Below are 24,492 nucleotides of genomic sequence, written 5' to 3'. Positions count from 1 at the left end.
GCGCCATCTGCTCTAGTATCCATGCACTACATCCTTTACGTGTACCGATAAGTTCAATAACGTTCTGTCACTTAACCTGTGCGTTTGTTAGTTTGAATGGCTCGGAATAAATATTACTTCGAGGCCTGATTTCCATCAACGAAAATGAATAACATCGAAATTGAAGATTTTTATCATCACGACTTCACGACTGCTACAGAATGGGAAGTTTTTATTGCACGTTTGGAAGAAATTATGCACGAGTGGAAGATGTCTGACAAAAGAAATGGTTCACCTTTGAAATCCGGCGATTTTGTTAATTCTCAATGGAAAAACAATACGGAGAAAGTTTATTTTGCAGGTATGCTTTTAATTATTATATTCTTTTTTATATTTTTATACGTATATACGATCTATAATAGTGCTAAAACATAAACATTTGTTAACCTCTTTTACGGTGTATTATCTTTGTTTAATTCTCTACGTTATATTTTAGACATTGAATTTACATTTAAGCACTTTAGACTTGTAATAGAGAATGATGAAACTATGAAAAGTTCGTTGGAAGATGAGGATGATGAAAAAACTGAATGTCAAAAGGATATATTCAATTCTTCTAATGATTTTGCTCGTATAGATCAAGAACATTTAGAAATAGCATCTTATTATGGAATCAGAGAGTTTCTTGTTTTAGTGCCAGGAAAAAGAAATGCTATAATAGATGAGACACGTATGAAGATTTTATTAAGTTCTATTACAATTGCTGCTAATAATACAAATTGGTAATGGTATTCATTTGACATTAAACGTATAGCTCAATGATATTTTATTAATTCATTTTTGTATTTTAGCGAAGTACCCATCTTTGTACAGGTACAAGAATCATGGCAAAAGATGTATCTTGGTACAAGCGTGGGTAGAGGCAGCTCCGTTAATTTTGAGATGGTACATCTGAAAAAAATACCACCTCATTGCAAATATCTTACTGGTGTGTATATTTTTCAGTTTTATCTAATGGATTAATTTGTATAATGAATTACAACATGAACATTTTTTGTAGTAAGATGGATTATTATTTGTATAAGTTTTATTAAAGATGCATGCAATTGTTTTACAGATAAAGATTATTTGCAGGTTTGCTTGCTGTATTCAAACAAAAAATCACAGAAGGCTGCGGAGTGAGGTTAGATCCAGTATTAGTTTCAGTGAGATTTTCGTACTTATTAAGAGATTGGACATGCAGTACTTGGACACAGCAACCTCCAGATTTTGATTTTATGCAAGGAGAGACACTTGGAGTAGCAGAATTAGGAAAGCTTCCATTTGGAGCAACTTTCGATCCTGTTGGGTAAGATAATTATAGGTAGAGACATAGAAAAGTCTTTGTAGATGAACTTAAGGAAAGTAGTCCATTATTGAGTTTGATATGTGTTTAGGGAACTTCATTTATATACCACATGGCCGCAAATGTCGGAGCACGTCGTAGTAGATAGCGAAGGATTCACTGATTTAGAACCGCAGTTGGCACCAGAGTGGTCAGTTCAAGTGACGATGGTACCGTCTCCAGCTTGTTTGCTTGGAGATTATTTAACAGATTTTCTACATTTGTGTAATGATCAGAGGGCTATGGTTGATTTGCTAGGTGAGAATGCCATGATTCTCGCCGATGATGAGAACAATTTGAGCGCTGCATTTAATATATTAAGCGAATCAAGAATTCCTACGATTTCTTCAGTCATTGGTAAAGGAAATACAAAGAAACCAAAGAACGTGGAAGGTCCAATTTCTGAAGAAATATTATTGCCTATATTATATTTTCTCTTCCCTGATACTGAAGATAATCCTGTAAGTATAGAATTTCATTGATTTTTTACTTGTTTTCGTGAAATAATATTTATATGAATTTCCTTAGAAAACACCGTACGGTGATATGAGCACGTATTACGAGGAGGAACAATGGAAAGGAGTAAAGACGTGTATAATTGACAGTCTAATATGGCGTCTTGCAGTTGTAGCCGCACATTGCACACATAATCTAGGAGGAGCCACAGCATTAGCTCAACTTTGGCACGAGTTCGTTCAGGAAATTAGATTTCGTAGAGAATCGGATATTCGTATACCAGGGTGAGTCATTTTATTGATTCGTCGAATGATTAGAAAAAATGATGGATTTTAATCTTTAATGAATTTCAGTGTGTTTTTAATTAATTGACGATAATGCACTTAACTTTCCAGCTTGTATATCTATAAATTCTATTTAAAAATATTTAACATTCGTTCAGGACAGAACGCTTGTTCCGTCGAATGCATTTCACCTCGCGATGCAGTCTCTTTGGGTATAAATACGTTCAGCGAATACTTATTCAAAATAAGATCATAGTTCGAATGAACCAATGAACAATTGTTTGGCTCGTTGGTACATATTAAAAGTACCAAAGTCATACAATTTATAAAAATGATCGATACGATGATCTAAACAGTAGTTATCATTCGATTCGATCGGCCTTATTGCTAACTTAGTCTAGTACGAGTACGTTGTTGTACGTTGATGCATCAAATCACATAAAATCAAACGAACCGACTGAACACAAGTTTGTAAAATCGATGATCATACTGGCATCAGACCGCTTCTCGTAGTTGGATTACGTGTCATGTATATGTCCATGTCATGATCGGTCCAATTATTTTCATCGTAATTATTTAACGTATGCGTGGAATCAGCTAGACTATAGCGACTGCCAGGCCTTGGTGGATTTTGTTCCAAGGTACGATTACGTGATCTTGGGCGTTGTCTTCTCGAGGAAGCGTGAGAGGGCATGTGATTGTTGGTATAATTGCTGCGCGACATTCTATCGGAAGCTGCTGCTAACGATTGACGTGACTGACGTAACTCTAAAATCGAAAAATCACTCATTAATCTTTATTAATTTGACGTTAGAGGCGTCTATTTTTTTTTATTAAATACCTGGTCTAGTATTTACGAGATTAGATCCTAAAGTTGTGTTAGCAAAATATCGTGTAGAGTTGTTAGAGAAGCTATGTTGTGATTGTCCATCAGCAACCGAACGTGTAGATACTTTACCACCGTAGTGGCCTGCTTGAGAACGAACGTCGTCGATACAAGAAGCTCTAGTAATCGAACCTAAAATTAGATATAACAAACGTATTAATTTTAGATCATTTATCACATCATAATTAGATAGAGCAAGCATATTCGTACCTTGTCGATCAACAGGAAAGATTCTAGGTCTTGGTATACTTCTGTTACTATAAGCTGATACTTGATCCCATTCCTTTTGAGCATTGTAAGCACTCAAGGTCGCCATAGAAGACAGAGGTCCTCCTGGACTTGGTGTTGGACCACCGGTTGAGCAACAATTAACTGGCAAGCCTGCTATAGGCCCGCCCATGTTAGTTTGATCGATACTATGAAGTGTGTGAAGTTTACGAGCTCTTCTTCTATTAGCAACCACGAAGATTATCACTGCAACTACTATAGTCGCACATATGGCTGCACTGGCAGCTATAGTGATTTTGTCCATGTTAGAAGTTGGTGAATTTTCTGTTCTGACTTCTCTGCATTGTTGATAGGGAACATTTGCTGGTGTGAGATTGGTCTCTTCCAACGAAACGACACATACTATGATGCATTCCTATAAAAGCGACCAAGATTTATTTTTATTCGTTTTGCATTAAAATCTAAAGTATGTTCTACCTGATAGGGTACGTTCTTTATTTTAAATTCACGTTCGCTAGCATCAAGAGGTGGAGCCTGCTCGAAACTGTCATCTCCAAATAATCGGTAAATCACGCGAAATCCTAAACTCTTAGGTGCCTTTGTGTCCCAATAGATGATCACTGAGTTATCCTGTCTAAGTACGTCCTTCACTATGATATCTCTATCACTTGACTTAGCTTTATAAAGAGGAGAGCCAAGAACCAAAGGAGGTCTTGGCTGATGTTGCTGAGGTTGATCCTGAACATGTCTAGGTGGACTTAGAGTAGTCCTCATTATAACTACATTTCCTGTTCGAGCTGCAGTTGGTCTGTTAGTCGTCGAAGTAAACATAGTGGATGTTTGAGGCGCTTCAGTGGTTTTTCTAAATTCCGTAGTTGAAAAGATCGTTGTTGTCGAAGGTGTAGTAGTTGATGTACTAGTTGTTTGGCTGAATATCTGTGGTCTTATCGTTGAATGATGAGTAGCAACACCTAGATTATCACTTGGACCTGTCGGTTCTCTTGTGTCGACACTTTCAACGGTGCCAATTCCAATAATTTCTGGCGTTCTTTCACATGTCATATCTAAAATGATCATCGTCCAGTTAGTAAAAAATCTTTTGGAGAACGATCAAGAAGATTTAGTTTTCTTACCGTTTATGTCGATGTTGTAAAAATTCTTTTCTTGTAATCTCTGTGGACTACCACAAAATGGTGGTTTACGTTCGCGGCTAGTTACTTGAAGATCCCTAGTCTTGATCCAATCGACGATCCAACGTAATTTGCAATCGCATACAAGAAATCTTCCTCCCAAGCTCAGTCCTCTCAGAGTACCATTTAATCTTGCTAATGCTCGTTCTGGTACAGTGGACAAAGGATTTCCATCGATAGCGAGAAGCGTTACCGATGGATTACCTTGAAAAGCATTTATCGGTAATTCCGTTATTAGATTGAATCCGATATCCAGTACCTGTAAAAAATGAATTATTAAAATCTTTGATAATAAGATCAGATTTTATCATCTATAAATTTCTACCCTAAGATCATGAATACTGTTGATTGCAGCAGTTGGAAAATCAGGGATGAGATTGTTTAATAAACTCAAAGAGCTTAAAGTATTTCTGACTCCATAGAAAGCATTTGGTCCGATATTTTGGATCAAGTTCCTCTCAAGGTTGAGACCAGTCAATGAGTCTAGTCCTTCGAATGCTTTGACACCAGCTGACCCAGGTAATTCATGTATACTGTTTTGAGATAGATCCAGAAAGGCTAGAGCTTTGAGACCTCTTAATGCTTCCGGTACTTTTTTTTGTCGAGTACCTTTAAGATTAAGATTTTTCAAACTCGCTTCTAAACCTTTAAAGGCAGCTGACGAGAGAGTGGCTTCATTGTCGGATAATTTTAGAGTGACCAGTTTCAATCCAGCAAAGGCATCATCTGGAACTTTTGTAATCTTGTTCATCGATAGATCTAACACTGTAAGGTTCTTCAAAGTCTTCAACGTATCAATAGGTATTTCTATCAGCTCGTTATCTTTCAGATTAAGACTTTTCAATGTATTTTCTTGGCCTTTGAATGCTTCAGGTTCAACTATCGAAATACGACAACCAGATAATTGTATATTATTGATTCTTAACGCTGAAAGAGATCCATTTTTTAAAGTACCAATGGTACTGTTATTAATGTAAAAGAGATCAACGGTGATCTTTGAAGCGTATCGCTTCATAGCCGAGAGTAGTTGACCGTAATCAACGATGTCGCATTGTACCGAAAGTTCTCTAGCAAGATTGTAGTCACAAATGCAGGAGTTTTCAAGTTCTGCGACGCTTTGAGCCCAAGGGCAGGCTGAGGTTGCATTCACGACGCATATCGTGCCTGTTAGAAGCAATAACGTCTTGATCGTAAGTGTATCTGAAAAGAAAAAAAAAAAGAAAAAAATCATTAAAGATTTTTATCTATTTTTCGTAACAAATTTTACAGTGTAAAATAATTTTTTTCGTTGACTACATTTTCGATAGACAGATAATTTAAATCATTGATTGAACTTTTTGCTAGATATATCTATGTTAAAGGTATATCAGGAAGAAAACGAGATATATTACATGTTCTACGATTGTAGAATCGTATAAAAATTCTAAGTTAGATCATCGCAAGTTGGTAAGACAGCTTTGGAAAATCGTTGGCGACGATGAAAACTGGACTCGTGCAGTCTTGAAAGGCTCGTAACGAAGCAGAGTCCATAGGGCATAGACCGAACCCGTTACGAGTCAATGGCCGGAGTATATGCGTGTTCTCGGTTCAATCTTCCTATCGATAGGACATGATAATCGTAAAAATTTATTTATTTTTTTTTTTTTTTTGATGTCATCGAGAACTTTTAATGAAAATAAGATAGGTAGACTTACAGAGAATGTCGTGATTACAACGATTATGCATTTTTTAATGAATGAAATAGTTAAATGATTTGATTACAAGTGTTTCTAACTTTAAATTTATTTAATGAATTTATGATCTTTATAAATAGCAAAGAGAACCTGTTTGGAGAGTGTATATATTAAATATTAATTTTTATCCAATTTTTATATATATATATATAAAAGAATTCGATAAAAATATATATATATATCTCGAGTGAAAGTAATCCAGTTTGGTCTTTTGGCACGCGATCGCGTTTAGATCATTCATAGCAATTAGAACGGTCGAAGATTTTCTTAGGACAGTTTCACTATCTCTCACCATTCTCACGTCTTCTTTCTCTCTCTTTACTTACGCAGAGCTAACTAGGAAAAGACCTAATTTCGATCTCTATCTTGTTTCTCTTCTTTTCGAGTTGGTTATTGCGTTATCAAGCAACGCAACACGGTTTCAAACTTCGTACTTACATACGTATATGGGGAGAAACAGAACATTTCTTCGTTACTGAAAATCATTGCAGCGTGTAAGGATCGCTCGTAATACGCTCGTCGGTTCTGGTTTACACGCATTCTGCCGATCTAGTTGTATCTTTATTTCTTTTTATTTCTTTATTTTTGTTATAACCCATTCAACAGTTTTTATTCATCTCATTTCCATTGCCACGACAAATTGTTAGAGTTGTAACTATTTCTTTTTTGTTTTAAATTAATTACTCATTTTAATTATTTTTTTAGTTTGTACGTTCGATATGTTAATTAATAAAAATATAAAGATGGCGATGATTCGTCTAAGATCTCCAAAAATTTGATCGACCAACGCAAAAATGATACTTTTTGTTATAATAATAAATTTTCTTGAACAGAGTCGGATCGACTGACAAAAGAAAATAAATTCACATGGAAAAGTAAAGAACGTCTGTGAGAATAACTAAGATACTTCCCGTTTCTAGTGCGATGGAGTTAGGCGATAGCTTTTAACCTGCTTTCGACTAGAACAATTCTTAGACACAGTAAGTCACCTACATTAAGCTCGAGCGTGTGCACATTCCTTGCATTCATGCACAATGAATGGAGCTATTTGGAACCTTTCACTCGTGCTTCACTTACGGAAGAAGAGCGACAATCTGTCCCAGTTGTCTCTCAGAATTATCATCACATCATAATATCTTATTTATTTTATATTTATAAGTAATCACATTGAGAGAAATCTTATAATGCTAGACATTCCTCAGGATATTACGTCAAAAAAATTTCATTTGGGTGTTCGTTCGTGGACTATAGTTATTTAAAATTCAAGGTGAACGTGTTCATCGAAGAGAAATTCGAAATTTTGAACATCGCGATTGAAAGATAAATTTTAATTTTACTTGGAGAGTTTGAAAATAAAAAAAAAAAAAGAGAAAAAAATAGAAATTTCCTTCTACGTATTTGTTAACACGATCTAGAAAATGTTATTATGTATATACACATTAGGATTTCTCCGGAAATAGTTAGTATTTGAAAAATTGCTCTTCTCATCAGTTTGGATCTTCATAGCAAAAGCAAAAGAGTTAGTGGCTAAGTTAATTAATTACTTAAATCAAGTACCGTTGCAATACGGATCTTGGAATACTTGTTAACGAGAGCAGAATAAAAATTAGCTTAAATAACCGTAGATTATATTATAATCTACTCTCATACGAATTATATATATATATATATCCGTCTTTGATTACTATACTCTCATTTTTAGATAGTAAAAAAAAAAAAGAAAAGATTTTTTAAGAATAAATTGTTTTTAAATTTTCTTTACACATCTTTCTTTCTAAATAAATTCTAAATAAATTCTAACGGATTGTACGCGGCACGTTTTTATCGAAGCCGGATTTGTTCGTTAAATTAACCATCAAGATATTCATCTGTTACGCTCGTTAGCAGCAAACCAATCTTGATAGACACATCAATCGGTAATTCGCGTGTTAACATTATCAGAGTATGACCGGTTGAAGTTTTCTAGAGGTTGCGTTAGTGTCAGTGACCTTGGAAATATATAAGCGAAGGTATCGAGATTAGAAAAGAAAAAGATATATATCATTATTAAAATATGTATTAATTCATTTTCTATTAACGATTATAGAAAGGAGACAGAAAATGAGTTCAACAAATTAAATATTAATTTGGAAAGAATCTTTCAAGTGTTGCATCATTTTCCGCACGAGATCACAAAGTAATGTTGATCACAAAGTAAAATAAGAGATGATCGTATTACGTAGAATGTTATTGAACTTTCAGTATATGTGTGTGTGTATATACTATATCGAAAAGTGGTATATAATAATTGGCGGTATCATTAGTCTCATCCCATCTAGCGTAAAAAGAGGTATTAGACTGCGAAACAAAGTATAATGATTCTTTCACGAGTAATTTGTAGTTATTTTATCATTGATCTTGTGAATTCTTTTTTATATATTCGAGGATCAAAGAGAGAAAAAGATATCATCGACGTTTAATAATTGTGTTATTAAAAATACTCAAAAAAAAAAAAAGAAAAAAAATAGAAGAAGAATGAAAGTGATGGAAATGTAGATTCTTACAATTAAGTGATTTCTAATGCAGTGTGATTAGGAACGATCTTAGAATTTATTCTTGTTTCGAAGTCTTTAGAATTTTCTATAGTTTGGAGATTAGATTGATTGAAATATACGCGTATAGTACACATGCACAGGGTGCAACTAACTTGCTTAGGAATCTAAGCCTTTCACTTTCGTTCTCTTTTGACTGTCGTCTCTCTCTCTCTCTCTCTCTTTCTTTCTCTTTTATTTTTCCTTCTTTCTTTCAACGCAAGATCGAAATGTATGATAAAGATTTCTGCTAGATGTACTAAGAGTATATTAGAATGAGTCGATATAGTGGTTCGATTAACTCTGATTTGTGGCTAACAATATTTATCTTTCCTTACAATCGACTCTCACACAGTTCTCACGCTAATGTTCTCCTTTTTTTTTTCTTTTCTATTTTTGTACTTTTATATACTTTTTTTAAGGATCTAACACATGCACTTACCACGTTCGCATTGTCCTGTTTCGTTCGAAATTAACTTATGACCTTCTCTCCATCTGTTTATGTTAATCATTTAAATGACATTAAAATAAATTCGAATAAATAAGAATTCTTGAAATTCTTGAACGGGATCTATGTGAGAGTAGTTCGATGAATATGTTAGAAGGTGTTGGTGAATCCTTGCATTGGTTGCGTAAATTCTCTTACGTCTACCATTCATCTCGAACGCTATACGAGAAAGTGGAAGAGATTTCTCGAGTCGAATCGAATTTTTAAATACTTCTTGCGAGTCCTCAGGAATAACGTATTACGTTCCTAGTTATTTCTTTTTTGTCAGTGCTATGATTTTATTTTTATTTTTTATTTTTTATTGTTATTTTTTTAATCTCTGAGATAAATTCGTTCTCCTTCCAAGTAAATGCATTCATTCTTTTTTTTTTTTTTTTTTTGTACATTCTTTCGTTCACGTTCATGATCACTTCTACACTTGGAAACGAACAATGGAGAAATTGCACCGTATACGTAGATAAAAAAAAAACGAATGAGGCATCGTCTTGTATGATAGTAATTTTTAAAAGAGAAATTTAATGATGAAAGAATAAAGAAAAAAGTTAAGAAGAGATTTGTATATATATATGTATCTGTGTATAAGTTCCTTCAAAAACAGACAAATCAGAATATTGTGAGCAGCATTATACTACTTACATCCTGTGCGCTCATTCTTTTCATCTCGCATGCAATCCGCGTAAACTAATGGAATAAATTAATCTACGGAATTTCTTGCCTGTAGAATGAGTGGATTTCTAATCGCGTGCATTATCTTCATGACCGAACGAAAGACATTTTTTCTTTCTTTCTTTTTTCTCTTTTTTTATTTAAATCCTATACATGTTTTCAAATGTAGAAATCAGATACAAGTTGTGTGTCACGATCGTTTACTTAGATCCTTTTCTTTCGATAAGTAATTTAATTAGCTTGTGTTCTATCAGAGTATTCAGTAGATTTCTAATGAATGATTTATTTTTATCTTTTTTTAAGAAAATTTAATATAAACTATTTATTATAATATAATTGAGCACGCAATATGTACAATATTTCATAGACTGTCTTCTCTCTCGACCTACCAAACTTTCCATATGTTCGTAACGGTCCCAGCTTACCAATCGGCACAGTATGCTAACCGACTATCTAAGTACTGTTACCTGCTCCATCTCGAAAAACGCATACACGCGAGGAACGTGTTGGCAAACAAGGAACTCTTTTCATATGTGACGATCCTACCAACGTCGATATCTTAGCAAATACATATATAAGAAGAAATATTCATGGCAAGAGAGAAATCAGTATCTTATGACTGTATGATAATAATTTTTTTAGCGATTAGAATAGAATTTCACTAATCTAATAAATTTTTTTCTAAACTAGTATATAATTTCAATGTTGTTGTTGTTGTTGTTGTTGTTGTTGTTATTGTTATTATTATTATTATTAATATTATTATTATTATTAATAGTAGTAGTAGTAGTAGTAATAATAATAGTAGTAATTAATCTGTGCATATTTGATTACTAGACGTCTCTTGTTGTTATTAATATTGTTAATATTCGATAATTTAGTCTCTCTCTCTCTCTCTCTCTTTCAATTATAATTAGAATTGATCATCGTTTTGCGAATAGTTTCTAAACTTGGTAGTATTATTCAGTAAGTTTCAAATATTCAAGTAGTATGTATATGTTTAAGTCATCGTAAGATGTAGCGCGGATGTGCATCAAAGTGGCTCATGAACAGAGTACACCATGCATGCAAATTAGTAACGAAGTCCTCGTTTTCTTTACCGTTTTGCGATTTATTTACGAAAAAAGAAAAAAAATAGAATTATTTAAACATTTACTTATCTTATTTATTTACTTGTTAATAAATATATAAAATGGAAGAGTATTGATTCGATTTGTTTGATCGAAATAACGAAATTGATATCGATCGAATTATTTTTTAGAAACAGATAACAATTTCAATTTCATTTTTTTGGAGTCAGAAAATTAATAAAAGTTACCTATAAGTTACTAATAAATTATTCGAGATCGAAATAAAAAAAAAATGGGAAATGAGATAGGTCGCAAATCATTTTTAAAATAGAGATAACAATATCGATCGTTGTTCCAGTCGGTCTCGCTTCGTCGACACTCGCTTTTCTCTCGAGAATGTCCAGCAAATCGAGATATCGAACAGGTTTCAAAGTTCTCCGACAAATTCGAGTGTCTTGTTTCTACTATACGACACGATGCCGATGCCGTCGAATTCAACGATGCGAAACATTTATTTTCGCGCCAACGAACGTTTTCCGAATCGATGGAGAATCGATTGTCACTCTTCTTCTTTTTTTTTCTTCTTTTTTTCTTTTTGGTGTTAAATAGACCGAGATCGAATCAAGAATCGAAAATCGATTCGATAGAATAGTTTTTATTTAGGTGCATTAGAAATATCTGAGACAAAATTTTTTCTTCGTTAGAAAAAATGATATCTAATTATTTATGTGAAACATTTTATTTTAAATATCGTTTATTTATGCATTATTATACAAGATGGGCCTGAAGTTCATAGGTGATTTTATAAATCTATTCCTTTTCGCAGACTTCTTAAGCTACTTTTTTTCAGATTATAAAATTACAAGTCTAATAATAAAAATAAAAAGTCCCGAAGAAGAATAATAGATTTTCAAAATCATTTATGAACTTTTGATCCATTCCTTTTACTTTAGATGTTTTTTATTTTATGAAGTATTACTTGAAGTAAAGTTTTATTCTTAGGAAACGCTATTTTTTTTATATACAATTTCTGATAACAATATTTGATATTTAATTTATGAACAAAATAGATTGCTTAGATTTATCACTAAGTGTATTGACTTACATAAGTATAGATAAAACTCTTGCACATATAATTCTCTTTATTTCTCCATTTGCAATTCTTTTTTTTTCTCTTTTTTCATAAACTTGCATCATACTCGTAGAATCTAAGACTAATGCACTTGCACCCGTTATCTCGAACGAAACGGATTGGAAAGTGCTATAACGAATTGACGGATAGAAAACGTTCAATAATTTTAACAGAGTGTATATTTTATTATCTTCAAAAATTATAGATGTAGAGAAAAAAAAAGACATATTTGATTTGACATTATAAATTAGATTATAACTTCATTCGCATAAAAATCACGATTGACCTAATACGGCTTTTTACAATACATTCTTATAACATTTCGTAAGCATTACTGTGAAGAAGATGACGTTCGTTTCGTATTTCTCAAGCCTGTAGAAATTAATTACACAATACCAAATCGCAACACACATGCGAGTTCGTAATATAAAAGAAATGATACGTGAACGATTTTTTTGATCGTTCGTCAATAAAAATAGTCCTTAAAAATTGACAACGTTTACATTTTAACACCTTGAGTATTAGTTCATCATTACATTCTTAAATAAGATATCTTTTTTTTTTTTTTTTTTAAACAAGATAAAAGTGTCTTCTCATAGCGCTAAATCTCGTTCTAATCATAAAAAGAGAAGATTTATCCATTAAAAAGATAACTTTTCCTTAGACAACATCGTTTTGAAATCGTTAATATATCTCTGTTTTATTAGAGAAAGAGAGACATACATTTATTAAATTCTAAGTAGAAGCTAAACATTAGTATCGAAAGTAGTCATATTAGATACCTTTTACGTTCCTCACCTTACGTTAATGAAAGGAACGTAAACCGGTTTATCATAACTGATATTATACAAATTAGATTGAAAAAAAGGAATGTTAATAAGAAATGTATTTAGTCATATATGCGATAAAAAAAAAAAGAAAAAGAAATGATTTCCTTCGAAACTAGTACGGTACACAACGAAAGAGGATATTGCGAGGCAGGACACGAAATATCATTCGTCTCTTAAGTCCATTCATTTTGTTGTTCCACATATCTCTCTTTCTTTAGTCATTCGTGTGAGAAATCTGTGTCGATACTTCTTAACTCTAATAAGTATTGCTCTCATATTCGTATTCATATTTGCTCGTTGGCATACAAAATCATGTGAATTAATAGGATATTCAGAATAAAAGAAAATAAATAAATAAACGATATTCTAAATAATCCAAAAATTTCTCGACGTATAAATAATTATGATCTTTTTTCCTTTTTTTTTGTTCTTTCCTTTCACTCGCGAAAAAGTCTAATTATATGTTTTATTATGTTCTTTTATTTTGATGGTAACTCATGGGAGGATCATTGAACAATAGGAAAAATGTGGAGAGACGATGTTAATACAAAAATGAAGAGATTGAAATAAAAAGAAAGAGAAAGAAAGAAGGATGTAATGTAGTAGGGGAAGGGGTTAATTATAGGTTGAAAAAGTTGTCAAGTTAACAACGTAACTAGTATTCTTTGAGTGAACCGGAACTGTTAAACTTCACACCATAGATAAGATTGTATATGTATGCAATTGTTTTATTCCGGTGAAACGCTTCTTCCGGTTATATAAATGTTCTCGTGAATTATTTGGACGGTAGTTTGAGATAATCACGTGTGGAAATCATGCGTGAATTCGTTGCAATTAAATCGACTTCTTTGCTTTTGCTTATATAATGATAATTATGTAATCAAGTGAACAGTCATTAGAGAGATTAAGATTAAGATCGAACGATCTATCGAAATAGATCTCTGATCTTCGTTTCATTCGTAAAATAAAATTAAAATGAAAGGCTTATGATTTTATTTTAATTTTTTTTTTCTAAATCTGATAGATAAATTACTTTCGTTATAATTTAGAGATTAAGTTCGATCTTAATCTCTAAAAAGTAAAAAAATATTTCTAATTTTGCACCTAATTCATTTTATAGATCGTTGAAAAGCGATTTCTTCTTCGTCTTTTAAAAATTTAAAAAGATCTATCGATCGATTTGTCAGCCTAATTATTTAGCTTATGCCCGTGCATCCATCGGTATCCGTAATTACGTTGGTAGTCTCACGACGGAAGTTAAGAAGCGGTTCCGGAAATGAGAGCTCCGACGTTCTCGACTAACTCTGTTTCCTTCGGCCTTACCGAGATGTGGGTTAGCATTGGGTCATAGCAAAGTTCAAAGGATTCTTCACGATATCACCGTTTAAAATAGTAATATTCATACTCAAAATTATTAGAGATCGACGGAATATTTTTTCTAAATTTTTAAGTCCAGTTTATTAGTGGAATACATTTTTTATTTTATTGTAAAAAGAATAACTGGTTGTAACTGTAGTTTGCGAACCACTGGATTTGCAGGAAGCTTTCGAATTAGAAAACAAATTTTCTTTTTTCTTATTTGACGTTGAATCGACTTTCGATCGTAGAAAAACGTAACATCGAAAATTATTAACTCGTGTTTAGTTTTTTATTCTCTTATCGAGTAAGCTTTTGCCGGTTGAACATTCGATAAACTCTTCATCTCTTTCACGTTATTGTTTAACGTGAAATTCGACGAGTTCATAGAACGCAATAAATGTTAGAAATTTATTCTCAATCGATTATTATTAAGAATACGCAGAATATACGTTTAGATACGGTTATTTCCTTTCGATATCGTTGAAAGTAAAACGCGTATTGCGAATGTGATTTTGATTATTTTTCTTTTTATAAGTAATAACTATTTTGTGAGCCGGAACAAAAGAAAGTTATATTGCAGACTATGTTTTTTTTCAAAACGTATACGCAATAAAAGAAAAAGTGAAAGAATGTTAGAAGATATTAGAAATATAATAATGTCTTGAATAAAAATAAAGTACCTAGGAACTTTTGGCTCTCACCCTATATTTCTTTATAATTATATTTAATAATATATTTATAAAAAAATAAGTTCTTTTAAATATAGATCCGTATAAAAATTTTTCTCTTCCTCTCTCTCTCTCTCTCTTTTTTTTTCTTAAGCAAAATTATATTTTATAAAGTTTTTTGTTTATTCTAAATATTCAAAAGAGATATTGTTTAATATATAGAGAATGCATATCGAACGTTCCTCGTGGTTACAATAAACTTAGAAAAATGAATTCCTGTACTTTCAACATTCACTTTTGCGGCTGATCAGCCGTACTATGCGAGAAACGCGACCGCAAAACGCAACCCTGGCCACACGAAGGGGGCGAGTACAACACCTTTCTAAACAAGATCTAATAAATTTTCTATTCTCGAATGAGAACTTAGAAGAATCATAGAAAGGAAAAAAAATGGTTGAAACAAACCACTAAAAGGCTACGATTACACCGCAAAGAAAACGTTCAATGACTGATCGATGTATAAACAAATTTATTTCTTTTTTATTATTATTATTATTATTATTATCGATCTCTCGAAACATATGACCGCAGTTCCATATAATTGAATTTTTCTATTTTCTTATTGTTATCACGATGAAATTAATATAACAATTTTTCTCTCCTCTAAATTCAATCGAGATGAAATTATAAAAATGATGTTAAATTATATCTAAAATTATCTCAACAAAATATCTATATCATTTGTTACATTATTGTATTATGTAAATTAAAAGAATGTACGTGCACAGGTGTCTTCAATCCAATGACGCGAAACTTTCACTAACACGACCGGTTGTTACTTCTTCATTCTTTACACCATAAGCTGAGATTTAGATCATGATTTGATTCTTTTGAAGATATTTTATATATCAACTTGTCTATTAATCGCAACGATTAGATCCTTAAAATTTTGACAAAAAATAAAATCGCAAACAAATTTCTCACATTTATCTTATAAATTTTAACAGTGTTCTAGTTTTTTTTCTTTCTTTTTTTTTTTTTTAAGAAATATAGATGCAGAAAATAATATATATTAATGTAAGAATCGAAGCGGAAGAACTGCGGCACGGTCTGACGATCATACGAATATCTCGGACAAACGGACCACTTATCGCCATGCTCGTCGAATGTTTCACGTGCAAATCTTGAAAGATTTCTCTGCGATGATAGCTATAAGCACAATCTCAGCTGATCGTAAATCGTATTTCTTTATTTGAGTGTAAATCGAATTCTATGAAACACACGCCGTATAAAGATATTATCATTGTAAAAACCGATAGAGAATATATCTCGTTTCTATCATTGAAGACTTTGAATGTTAATAATTCGATAATTAGTGTAATCTTTTGGAGTCAAACAAATGTGTGCTCAGGATACAGATCTTTTTTTATTTTTTTTTTTTCGAATAAGACAATTTTTTTAATTTGTGAAAATTTTAAACGAATGAGACTAAAGAAACGATTCTATATGGCGTTTATTGTTCGAAAGGAAACATCGCATAGACTATAGAACGTTGGTACTGTCCCGTAGCATGGTTCAAGGACGGACGGTATAGACCGAAGACGATAGCCACAAGATACATGCGTGGGTGCATTAACCCTTCGAAGTTCATGGCAAAGTAGATAGAATGCCAATGTTTCCTTTATAATTTACACTAAATAACTTTCGACCAATCTTGATTATCTTTAATAAATCATTTTTCGATCTCAAGTCGATCGATTTTATTTTTATCCTATTAAACATTATAGATGTATTTATAAAAATAGAAAACAAACAAAAGGAATTAGAAGAGATTCTAATAATCTTGAATTTTTCACATTACTCACTCATTTTCTCTTCGTTTTCCAATAAGTATCTTCGTTAAAGTTGTTATATACACATTTGTCTTCTTCTTTTTTTCTTCTTCACGAACTTCCTCCTCGATCCATGATGATCTAGATCAAAAATTGAATCCTCGAATATGGGCTAAGGTTCGCTCTCATGCAACTAGCACGGCGATACCTTCGACCTTCAAGGAATTGCATCCACATCGATGATAACAAATCAGAGAAGTGAACTTGATATTGGTGAAGATATATTAAAACAAATGTCGATCATTGATTGTTTGTTACACCTGCAACTTTTTGCACCTTCACTAGGTATATCTTAAAAAAAATCTTTTTTGTTAACTCACGTTAAATAGACACGACACAAAGTTTTCTTGTTCTTTCTTTGTTGTATTTATCGAAAAGACTGAGATCGTATAAGAATAAAAAAAAAAAAAGAAGACTGACCAGTCCCTCACCGTTAACTTCTCCTTTCGAACTCACATTGGCATCGAGGTTTTGTACTCGACTGCGACAAGTCTTCCTCAGACTCTGTCCAGCCCCCCTAGAATCCTGTCTCCTGCCTGAACGAACGAACTGTTGGAGTAGGGTTGTGTAAAGGTAGGCATGGTAGGAGAGTACACCTTTCGAACGGAGAATTTCCTTCGAGTAAACCTGCTCGTGTAATCGTTCTCGAGGAAAGCGGAAGCAGTCCGCCGAAAGTGTATAAGCATTTTTTTTTTTTTGTATATTAAGATATATGTTACATGTATCTCAGATAAAACAGAAATTTATTAAATTGATCATATGTATGTAATAAAAATAAATCATATGTAATGCCTTGAGTAAAACACATGATGAAATTTTATAAGTAAACGTTTTTATAAAAATAGTTATAACTTCATTTATTTATTTGGTAAATGTAATGTTAAAATTGTTAATTCAATTAATGATACAGTGTTTGCGTACTTTTACTAGAGATGAAGGAAAAGAAATTTTATATAATTATTGATATTTGAAATAATTTATTTGGGGAAATTTTTGTTAATCCATTTTATAATAGAAATAAATGAGAATAAGTTATGTAAATGGAATAAATTTTCTTAAATAATACTGAGAACTCTAATCTTTCTCCTTTTGTGTTTCATAAAAGAAAAAGTGAAGAGGAAAGTTAGATTAGAATTTTCCCGTTGAAATAATTCATCAAGATTATCTTACAATGTGCTTACATTAGAAATTAGCATTAGATCTGATAGCAATTACGTGATTTGTACTACTCGTAATACGGTAATATGATAATGTAAATATGATTTAAAGAAAAGAAAGAAAGTTATAAATCGATTCTTTTTAACAAACGAAGTGTCCGACGAGACGAGAAAACCAGTTTCACCGTTAACTTTTGTCTTGCCCGAATCAACTTCGATACTTCGTTCATCTCGTGATAAAAAAAGTATTAAGAAGACTCGTCTTATATACGGTTCAGCGGATTAATGTTTCCCAAAAAATGTTCACAAAATTTTATTCTAACAAAAAAAAAATTGATATATACTCACTTTTTCATTTTTATTCGTTTAAATTGTTTCAGTATTGCTCCTGGTTTCCCAGACTCTGTTAGAACCTGTTTGTTACATCAAAAATTACAGGTACGCTGTCTCTTCTTTTTTGTTTAGAATTTGTTAATGTATTATAATAATAATTTTATGATTACAGATGATGAATTGTTGTATTGAAAGAAAGAAATCTAGAGAAGATTCGATAAATAGATCTCAGAGTGTAGAATATGAAGATTTTGAAACAGGTATAATAATACTATGTTAATATATTAATAATAATATATGACTGGAGAGAGATATTTAAAGATATATTATCATTGTATTTAGATTTCTAAAAAAATATTATATTATTATTAATATGTATACATATTTATATTCGTAGAATCAGAAGAAGAAGAATTTTTTGAATGTACAAGTGAAGTACAAGCAGAAAATGTAGGAACAAATGCCCAAATAAAAGCGAAACATTTGTTATGGAACAAACCAGCTGGAAGATTAGCAAAACATCCTTCTTTAAGGTATAAATAAGTGAAATGTTTTAATTAATCTTCTGGTTAATTAATATTTTATTCGACAATAACGCGATAATATACTTAAATTTCTAGATTATTACAAACGGGAGATCCTCTTTATTTACCTGTAACGCAAGAACCTGTTCCAAAAACGGAAGACCAATTGGAAGAAGACGCTGAAGTAATGATGCAGCTGGGAACCGACAAATATGCGTCGGAAATGCGAGCTCGTATGATGAGCGCTTCGTTGCTTTCCGACATGGAATCTTTTAAGGTATATTGCTTGAATAAATATTTAAGGAACAGGTGATATTTAAATAACAGTTACGAGGAAAATAGAAAATATTTGAAAGAAATAAAAAATTCTAAAGAGTTTATTTACTTTAAGTTTCTAATCACAATTCAGTTTCTAATTTAAAAGATTAACAAAAGCGAATAAAGCGTATAATAAATAAAATATATGATAATATATTTTATGTAAATAGGCAGCAAATCCAGGTGCAATATTAGAAGACTTTATTAGATGGTATTCTCCTCGAGATTGGATAGAAGATAAAGGAACCAATGATTGGGGTCAACCAAATGGTCAGCTAACACGTCTTAAACATATATATGACATATTTGATATATATATATATATATATATATATATATATATATATATATATATATGTAAACGTACACACACACACACACAAAAGTTTTCTAAACATATATTTAAAAAAAGAACTCGCACTAGTATTATTCCTGATGAATGATATGATAAAAAAAATATGTAGGTCATCTCTCACCAAGAATGTTAATTCCTGAGAATGCATGGTCAACGACTTGGGCATCGGCGCAACCAGTACCAGCTCATCGTCAAAAACGATTATTCGATGATACGAGAGAAGCTGAAAAAGTTCTTCATTTTCTAAGCTCAAGAAGACTCGGTCAAGTCGCACGACTTCTTTTACCATCCTTAACGCACGCTGCACTGTATACTTTAAATTTACAAAAGCAAGAGGCTCTACCAAATTTGCCAGATGTTGCACAGAGTATATTAAACAAATTGCAATACGTTACAAAACCACTACATCAGAAATTACAGCTTTACGAAGTGAGTCTCAAAAATTAATTAGATTTTTTTATTGTTATATTGATAATTTAATTTTTCTCTCTTTTTTTTTTTTTTTTTTTTCTTTTTAGGAGATAACACGTGACATCGAAGGTGTAGAAGCTTTAGTCGCACAGGTGAACTCTTTGCAATTGAAATTAGGTGGAAGTGACGATTCTAAAGAATTTACATCATTTTTGATAGAATTAATGAGAGGAAAAGAAGTGTTTGTACCAGATGGGCCAAGAGGGAACATTGGCGCTCGTATAATGACAATGTTCCGGGATGCTCAGAAAGTATGACGCGTTTCATATTTTTATACAGTTGTTTACGAATGACTTTAACAAAAATTAATCAATGAAATAAATGATTGGATAATTTTATAGGCCGTACATATGATGACCTCTGTAGGTACGAGTCACGAAGCGGATACAAATGGAGATAGTAAATACAAATCATTCCCAGAACCATCTTGGAAGGAATTTATATTACGGGCAATAACGCCAAGACCTTCAGTGGCTTCAACGTCGCAGCCACAAAGGATGTATGCGTGCCTTAATCGAGATTCCATTCGTTTGGCTGGCTCATTTTCTGAAGATACTGTATTTTTATAGTTCATAATTGAGGTAATTTAATTATAGGATTTGATATATTATTTAAATATAGATAGTATAAAATTTTTCTAATGTTTAATGCGCGTTATATATTGTTTACAACAATGAATCTTATTTGTTTACATTTTAGATACATTTTTTGTTCGTCGATATAGTTAATATTCATATATAGTTTTAGGAAAGATAAAATTGTAATGTACGATACTGTTATATACAACGAGTTTATTGCAATATTTTTTACAAAGTTTATATTTATTACTTTTTATACAAATCTTCAGCTGTTTAATGAATCATGTGTTTTTCTTTTTATTTAAAAAAAATAATTAGTATAATAGATACTATGTACATATATATTAACACATAACATATCGTTGAATATATTCGTTTAAGTACATATAGACAACGTATGTGTAGTATATCGTATATACTATGTGTTTCGTAGTACGTATATAATTATTAAATAATAACTATATTTATTCTAATAAAAATATAGTCTTTTCCAGTTTTGGTTTTGCAAAAAGGAAACTTTGAACAACATCATCAATTTCTTCCAAAGCTAATTGAGCATGTAGACGTAGAACTGGATCTTTATCAGTATCTCTTAAATGTTTTAAACTACGATATAAAATAAGCAAATCTTTGCTAAGATCAGTTAAAACATGCTTTCCTAGACCACGAAGTAAAAGAGTGATGACTAGGACTGCTGCTCGACGACATTCAAGTGCTTTGTCAGTTTCTAAGATACAATTAATGCAGTAGAGTACCTAAAAATTTGCAAAAATTATTTTCGATTATTTCACTTGATTCATATATTTTTATATTCCAAAAATAATAGAATTTACTTTATTTACAAATATCACCTCTATGATAATATTTCCAAGACGAAAACCTAATACTTTACAAAGCTCTCCAAGACAAGAAAGACTTGATGCACGTACTAATGGATCCGGATCACGCGTAGCACATAAAAATCCATTAATAAGTATATTCTTATGTGTCAAACTCATTTCATCTGCAAAAGAGTACAGTTACTATTTTCGTTCAAGTCATATAAAAAGATATATAGACATTCTTACCTAATCCTCTTGTTGTTTTTACTAGTATTTCACCAAGTTTTATTCTATTTTCTATAGAAATATCTCCACTTGTAATTCTTTGAGGCATATCAATATACTCTTGAACTAATGTTTCTATTACTATTTGAGGATACGTTATAGCCAAAGAACACATACCATTTATTGCAGCAAGATAAATGAAAGAATCTTCGTGTTTTAAATTTTCCTATAGCATAATGAGAATGTAAGTACATATATATACTTATTATAGGACATAAAAAAGACAAGAGATAATAAACTCACTTGAAATAGACGTAAAAGAATTCCTTTTCTTGCAACAGCAAATGGATCCTTTGTCTCAATTAGTTTTGTTAGAGTTATGATCCCGTGAGCACGTACTGGAAGTAGTGGATCTGATAAATCTCGAATAGCTTCTTCAAATTTATTATATTTTTTATAATCTATAGATAAATCTTCATAATGTATTTGATTAGATTGCTGTTTGCATTCAATGAATTGAACTACTTCCTTCATCAGTACTACCAATTGTGATGGCATTGTAGAGTTATTAATTTGTTCTTTCAGAAATTTTGCAAATGATTCAAAGTGTGTTCGATTTAATACTTTGCCTTCAGAACTTAGAATCATTTTGATTAACATTAAACTAATGTATATAACTTCATGATCATCGTTTTCAATATTATTTTGATTTTGAACTACTTTCTCGTTAAATAAAGATTTGATAAAATTTAACAATGGTTCTGGATTTTTCAATTGTGCTTCTTGAACAACAGATTTATTTGCCAAATGCGACAGAAGTTTAATAGCAGCTAATTGCTTTTCAACACGTTCTATTATGTCATGAGATGTTTCCAATGTATTATTGCAGGACCAATTCGTAGAACTTGATAGTGATTTCAACAAATAGGAGAATAAATTAGTAATAAGTGCTTCATTAACAGATATTAAGTCAAACAAACTATCTGCAAATTCTTCATATGCTAAACTCTTTATGGTTCCAATAATTTCAAGTCCACCATTAGATCCAAATTGTATGGATACATATTGTCCAAAATTTTCTTTTGTATTATGTCCAAGGAATGCAGAAAAAAGATCATGTTGCAAATTTTCTTCCTGTAGAAGCTTCAATAATAATTGTCTCACTTTGTTTCTTAACAAGCAAGTACTAGATCTTATTTTGTTATGAATACAAAATAATGGAATAGCTATTACTGATATAAGTTTGTGAGGCAAAGTTTTAAATTTTGCCTCTGTTGGTGCAAAACAAGTCATAAGATTTTCAATACACGTGTTCAGTTCACATTCAGGTACTATTATTTCTGTTTTTTTCTCATGATCCAAGCCTCTCATTAATAAAGGCTTCATTATAATATTAATTATATTTTTTTCACAAATATCAGGGTTACTTTCATAAAGAGCTATTATACAGCTATTAGCTATTATAGAATAATGATTAATCTGTTTTAATGTTAAAAGATCCAGAAGCTAAAACAAATGTATATATTACTAGACACACAATAATATTACTGAATCAACAATTTACAGAAGTATTATATAATTATATACCTGTGGACATATAGCTTCATAATACTTATTTTTATCCACTTCATGTGATGTAGCAATTAATCTAGCCAGTGTATCTAACTTATTCCAATCAGTTCCAAAATCTAATGTATCGTTGCACAAAGTGGTAATTAATGATACAATTCCATTAGATTGCTGAATTTTTTCAATTAAATGTTTTCTAGTTATTCTACGAATCCATATTGGTGATTTTTTAATTCCCAGAATAATCATCAATTCCTTCATAATCATATATTGTGGACAATTATCAAATAAAGTTAGTAATTTAGATAAAAATTGTTTTTGGTCGTTCTGTAATTTTTTGTATAAATCAACAGTCATCATAAATTGTTCTTCATTCATTTCATTTTGTTGTTTCAAAGGTAATTGTTCTTCATTAGGTTTTGTTAAAGGCGCATACGATAATTGTAGCAATGCTGCAATTAATGGACCAAGTTGAGAAAGAACAGCTGGCCGTAAAAGACTTCCATTGTAATATTCAATAAGAGAATGACTTGATAAACATAATCTCTCATATTTCTGTAAAATAGATGTCTTTTCTTCTATTACTTTCGAAGCTCTAGGACATAGCTTTTTCATATCAATGCCAATTCCAGGTAACAAGCATGGTATAATTCCTATTGATACTATTAACTCTATTGCGATTTTAAACGTATGATATTGTTGAACACTAATACAGTTGTCATGATTGATTTCATCTATTGTCTGAATTTTTTTTAATACATAAGTAATAGTTTGGATATATTTGTACCTATAGTGTAAAAAAATTCATATATATTTTTCTTAGCTCATATAATAAAGTGATAAAATTTATAATACTTATATACATACCTTATATCTGCATAATCATTTGCACTATTGTTCTTACCAGATATTGTATATTTATCATCTTTTGATAAAAGAGGAAGTGTCTTGTCCAAAATTTGTTCCAGTTTATTTTCAAAATCATTGGCTTCTACATAACGCATGATATATATATATTTTAAACATAAATTTCAATGATACACTATAGAAAAAAATTTTTATCAGTATGCAATATATTTACCAGTTTTATCTGTTGTTAATTTGTACAATATTTGAGAGTAATCAATTTCTTTCGATTCTTCCATTGTTTAATTTAATATCCAAATTTATCATAGTTTTCGTTCCACCACAGATAAATATTTTTATATTCTACATTAATCTTTTATAAATTATAATGTTACAAAAAAAGGTTAATGTAAATAAGCGCATTGCAGAATAGATTCACTTAGTTTCGTTATATTGCCGC

General features: G+C 31.2%; 3 protein-coding genes across 6 annotated transcripts; 1 reads left to right on the top strand and 2 right to left on the bottom strand.

Annotated features, from left to right (window-relative positions):
• Positions 1 to 35: 35 nt before the first annotated feature.
• LOC122635482 (rab3 GTPase-activating protein catalytic subunit) lies at positions 36 to 21,930 on the top strand. 3 transcript variants are annotated; one of them, XM_043825749.1, is made up of 15 exons: positions 36 to 340; positions 476 to 761; positions 831 to 967; positions 1,114 to 1,327; positions 1,416 to 1,824; positions 1,892 to 2,103; positions 18,373 to 18,430; positions 18,498 to 18,585; positions 18,723 to 18,858; positions 18,946 to 19,126; positions 19,338 to 19,437; positions 19,632 to 19,951; positions 20,041 to 20,244; positions 20,335 to 20,574; positions 21,056 to 21,930. In XM_043825749.1, the coding sequence occupies exons 1-14, from the start codon at positions 145 to 147 to the stop codon at positions 20,560 to 20,562; spliced, it is 2,769 nt and encodes a 922-aa protein (XP_043681684.1). In that variant the 5' UTR covers positions 36 to 144; the 3' UTR covers positions 20,563 to 20,574; positions 21,056 to 21,930. The 3 variants fall into 3 exon arrangements, with proteins under 3 accessions (XP_043681684.1, XP_043681683.1, XP_043681685.1); XM_043825748.1 differs by lacking the exon at positions 21,056 to 21,930 and having other exon boundaries at positions 20,335 to 20,641; XM_043825750.1 differs by lacking the exons at positions 36 to 340; positions 21,056 to 21,930 and having other exon boundaries at positions 621 to 761; positions 853 to 967; positions 20,335 to 20,641.
• Positions 2,097 to 17,254, bottom strand: LOC122635483 (vasorin). 2 transcript variants are annotated; one of them, XM_043825752.1, is made up of 7 exons: positions 16,809 to 17,252; positions 4,733 to 5,607; positions 4,351 to 4,666; positions 3,695 to 4,281; positions 3,200 to 3,632; positions 2,945 to 3,121; positions 2,097 to 2,871 (listed from the first exon to the last, which is right to left on the bottom strand). In XM_043825752.1, the coding sequence occupies exons 1-7, from the start codon at positions 16,810 to 16,812 to the stop codon at positions 2,588 to 2,590; spliced, it is 2,676 nt and encodes an 891-aa protein (XP_043681687.1). In that variant the 5' UTR covers positions 16,813 to 17,252; the 3' UTR covers positions 2,097 to 2,587. The 2 variants fall into 2 exon arrangements, with proteins under 2 accessions (XP_043681687.1, XP_043681686.1); XM_043825751.1 differs by having other exon boundaries at positions 2,945 to 3,632; positions 16,809 to 17,254.
• On the bottom strand, positions 20,843 to 24,483 carry LOC122635481 (transport and Golgi organization protein 6 homolog). Its single transcript, XM_043825746.1, has 7 exons — positions 24,268 to 24,483; positions 24,054 to 24,177; positions 23,205 to 23,973; positions 21,921 to 23,123; positions 21,639 to 21,843; positions 21,423 to 21,574; positions 20,843 to 21,326 (listed from the first exon to the last, which is right to left on the bottom strand). Exons 1-7 carry the CDS (start codon positions 24,329 to 24,331, stop codon positions 21,036 to 21,038), a joined length of 2,808 nt encoding a protein of 935 aa, XP_043681681.1. The 5' UTR covers positions 24,332 to 24,483; the 3' UTR covers positions 20,843 to 21,035.
• Between the last annotated feature and the right edge of the window lie 9 nt (positions 24,484 to 24,492).

The sequence above is a fragment of the Vespula pensylvanica genome, chromosome 18 (assembly GCF_014466175.1).
Source record: "Vespula pensylvanica isolate Volc-1 chromosome 18, ASM1446617v1, whole genome shotgun sequence".
NCBI classification, from domain to species: Eukaryota; Metazoa; Arthropoda; class Insecta; order Hymenoptera; family Vespidae; genus Vespula; species Vespula pensylvanica.
Note: the sequence above shows the minus strand (reverse complement) of the source record. Positions and strands in the feature narration are given on the sequence as shown.

What these genes read in the sequence shown, in the direction of transcription:
- LOC122635482 (XM_043825749.1), top strand. Translation starts at nt 145, where the DNA reads ATGAATAACATCGAAATTGAAGATTTTTATCATCACGACTTCACGACT. An exon ending in GGAGAAAGTTTATTTTGCAG is followed by an intron (nt 341 to 475) that starts GTATGCTTTTAA and finishes GTTATATTTTAG; the next exon opens with ACATTGAATTTACATTTAAG. An exon ending in TCGGATATTCGTATACCAGG is followed by an intron (nt 2,104 to 18,372) that starts GTGAGTCATTTT and finishes AAATTGTTTCAG; the next exon opens with TATTGCTCCTGGTTTCCCAG.
- LOC122635483 (XM_043825751.1), bottom strand. An exon ending in TTACAACATCGACATAAACG is followed by an intron (nt 4,282 to 4,350) that starts GTAAGAAAACTA and finishes TGATCATTTTAG; the next exon opens with ATATGACATGTGAAAGAACG. An exon ending in TAAAGAACGTACCCTATCAG is followed by an intron (nt 3,633 to 3,694) that starts GTAGAACATACT and finishes TCGCTTTTATAG; the next exon opens with GAATGCATCATAGTATGTGT.
- LOC122635481 (XM_043825746.1), bottom strand. Translation starts at nt 24,331, where the DNA reads ATGGAAGAATCGAAAGAAATTGATTACTCTCAAATATTGTACAAATTA. An exon ending in ATGAAGCTATATGTCCACAG is followed by an intron (nt 23,124 to 23,204) that starts GTATATAATTAT and finishes CATTTGTTTTAG; the next exon opens with CTTCTGGATCTTTTAACATT. An exon ending in TTGGAAATATTATCATAGAG is followed by an intron (nt 21,327 to 21,422) that starts GTGATATTTGTA and finishes GCAAATTTTTAG; the next exon opens with GTACTCTACTGCATTAATTG.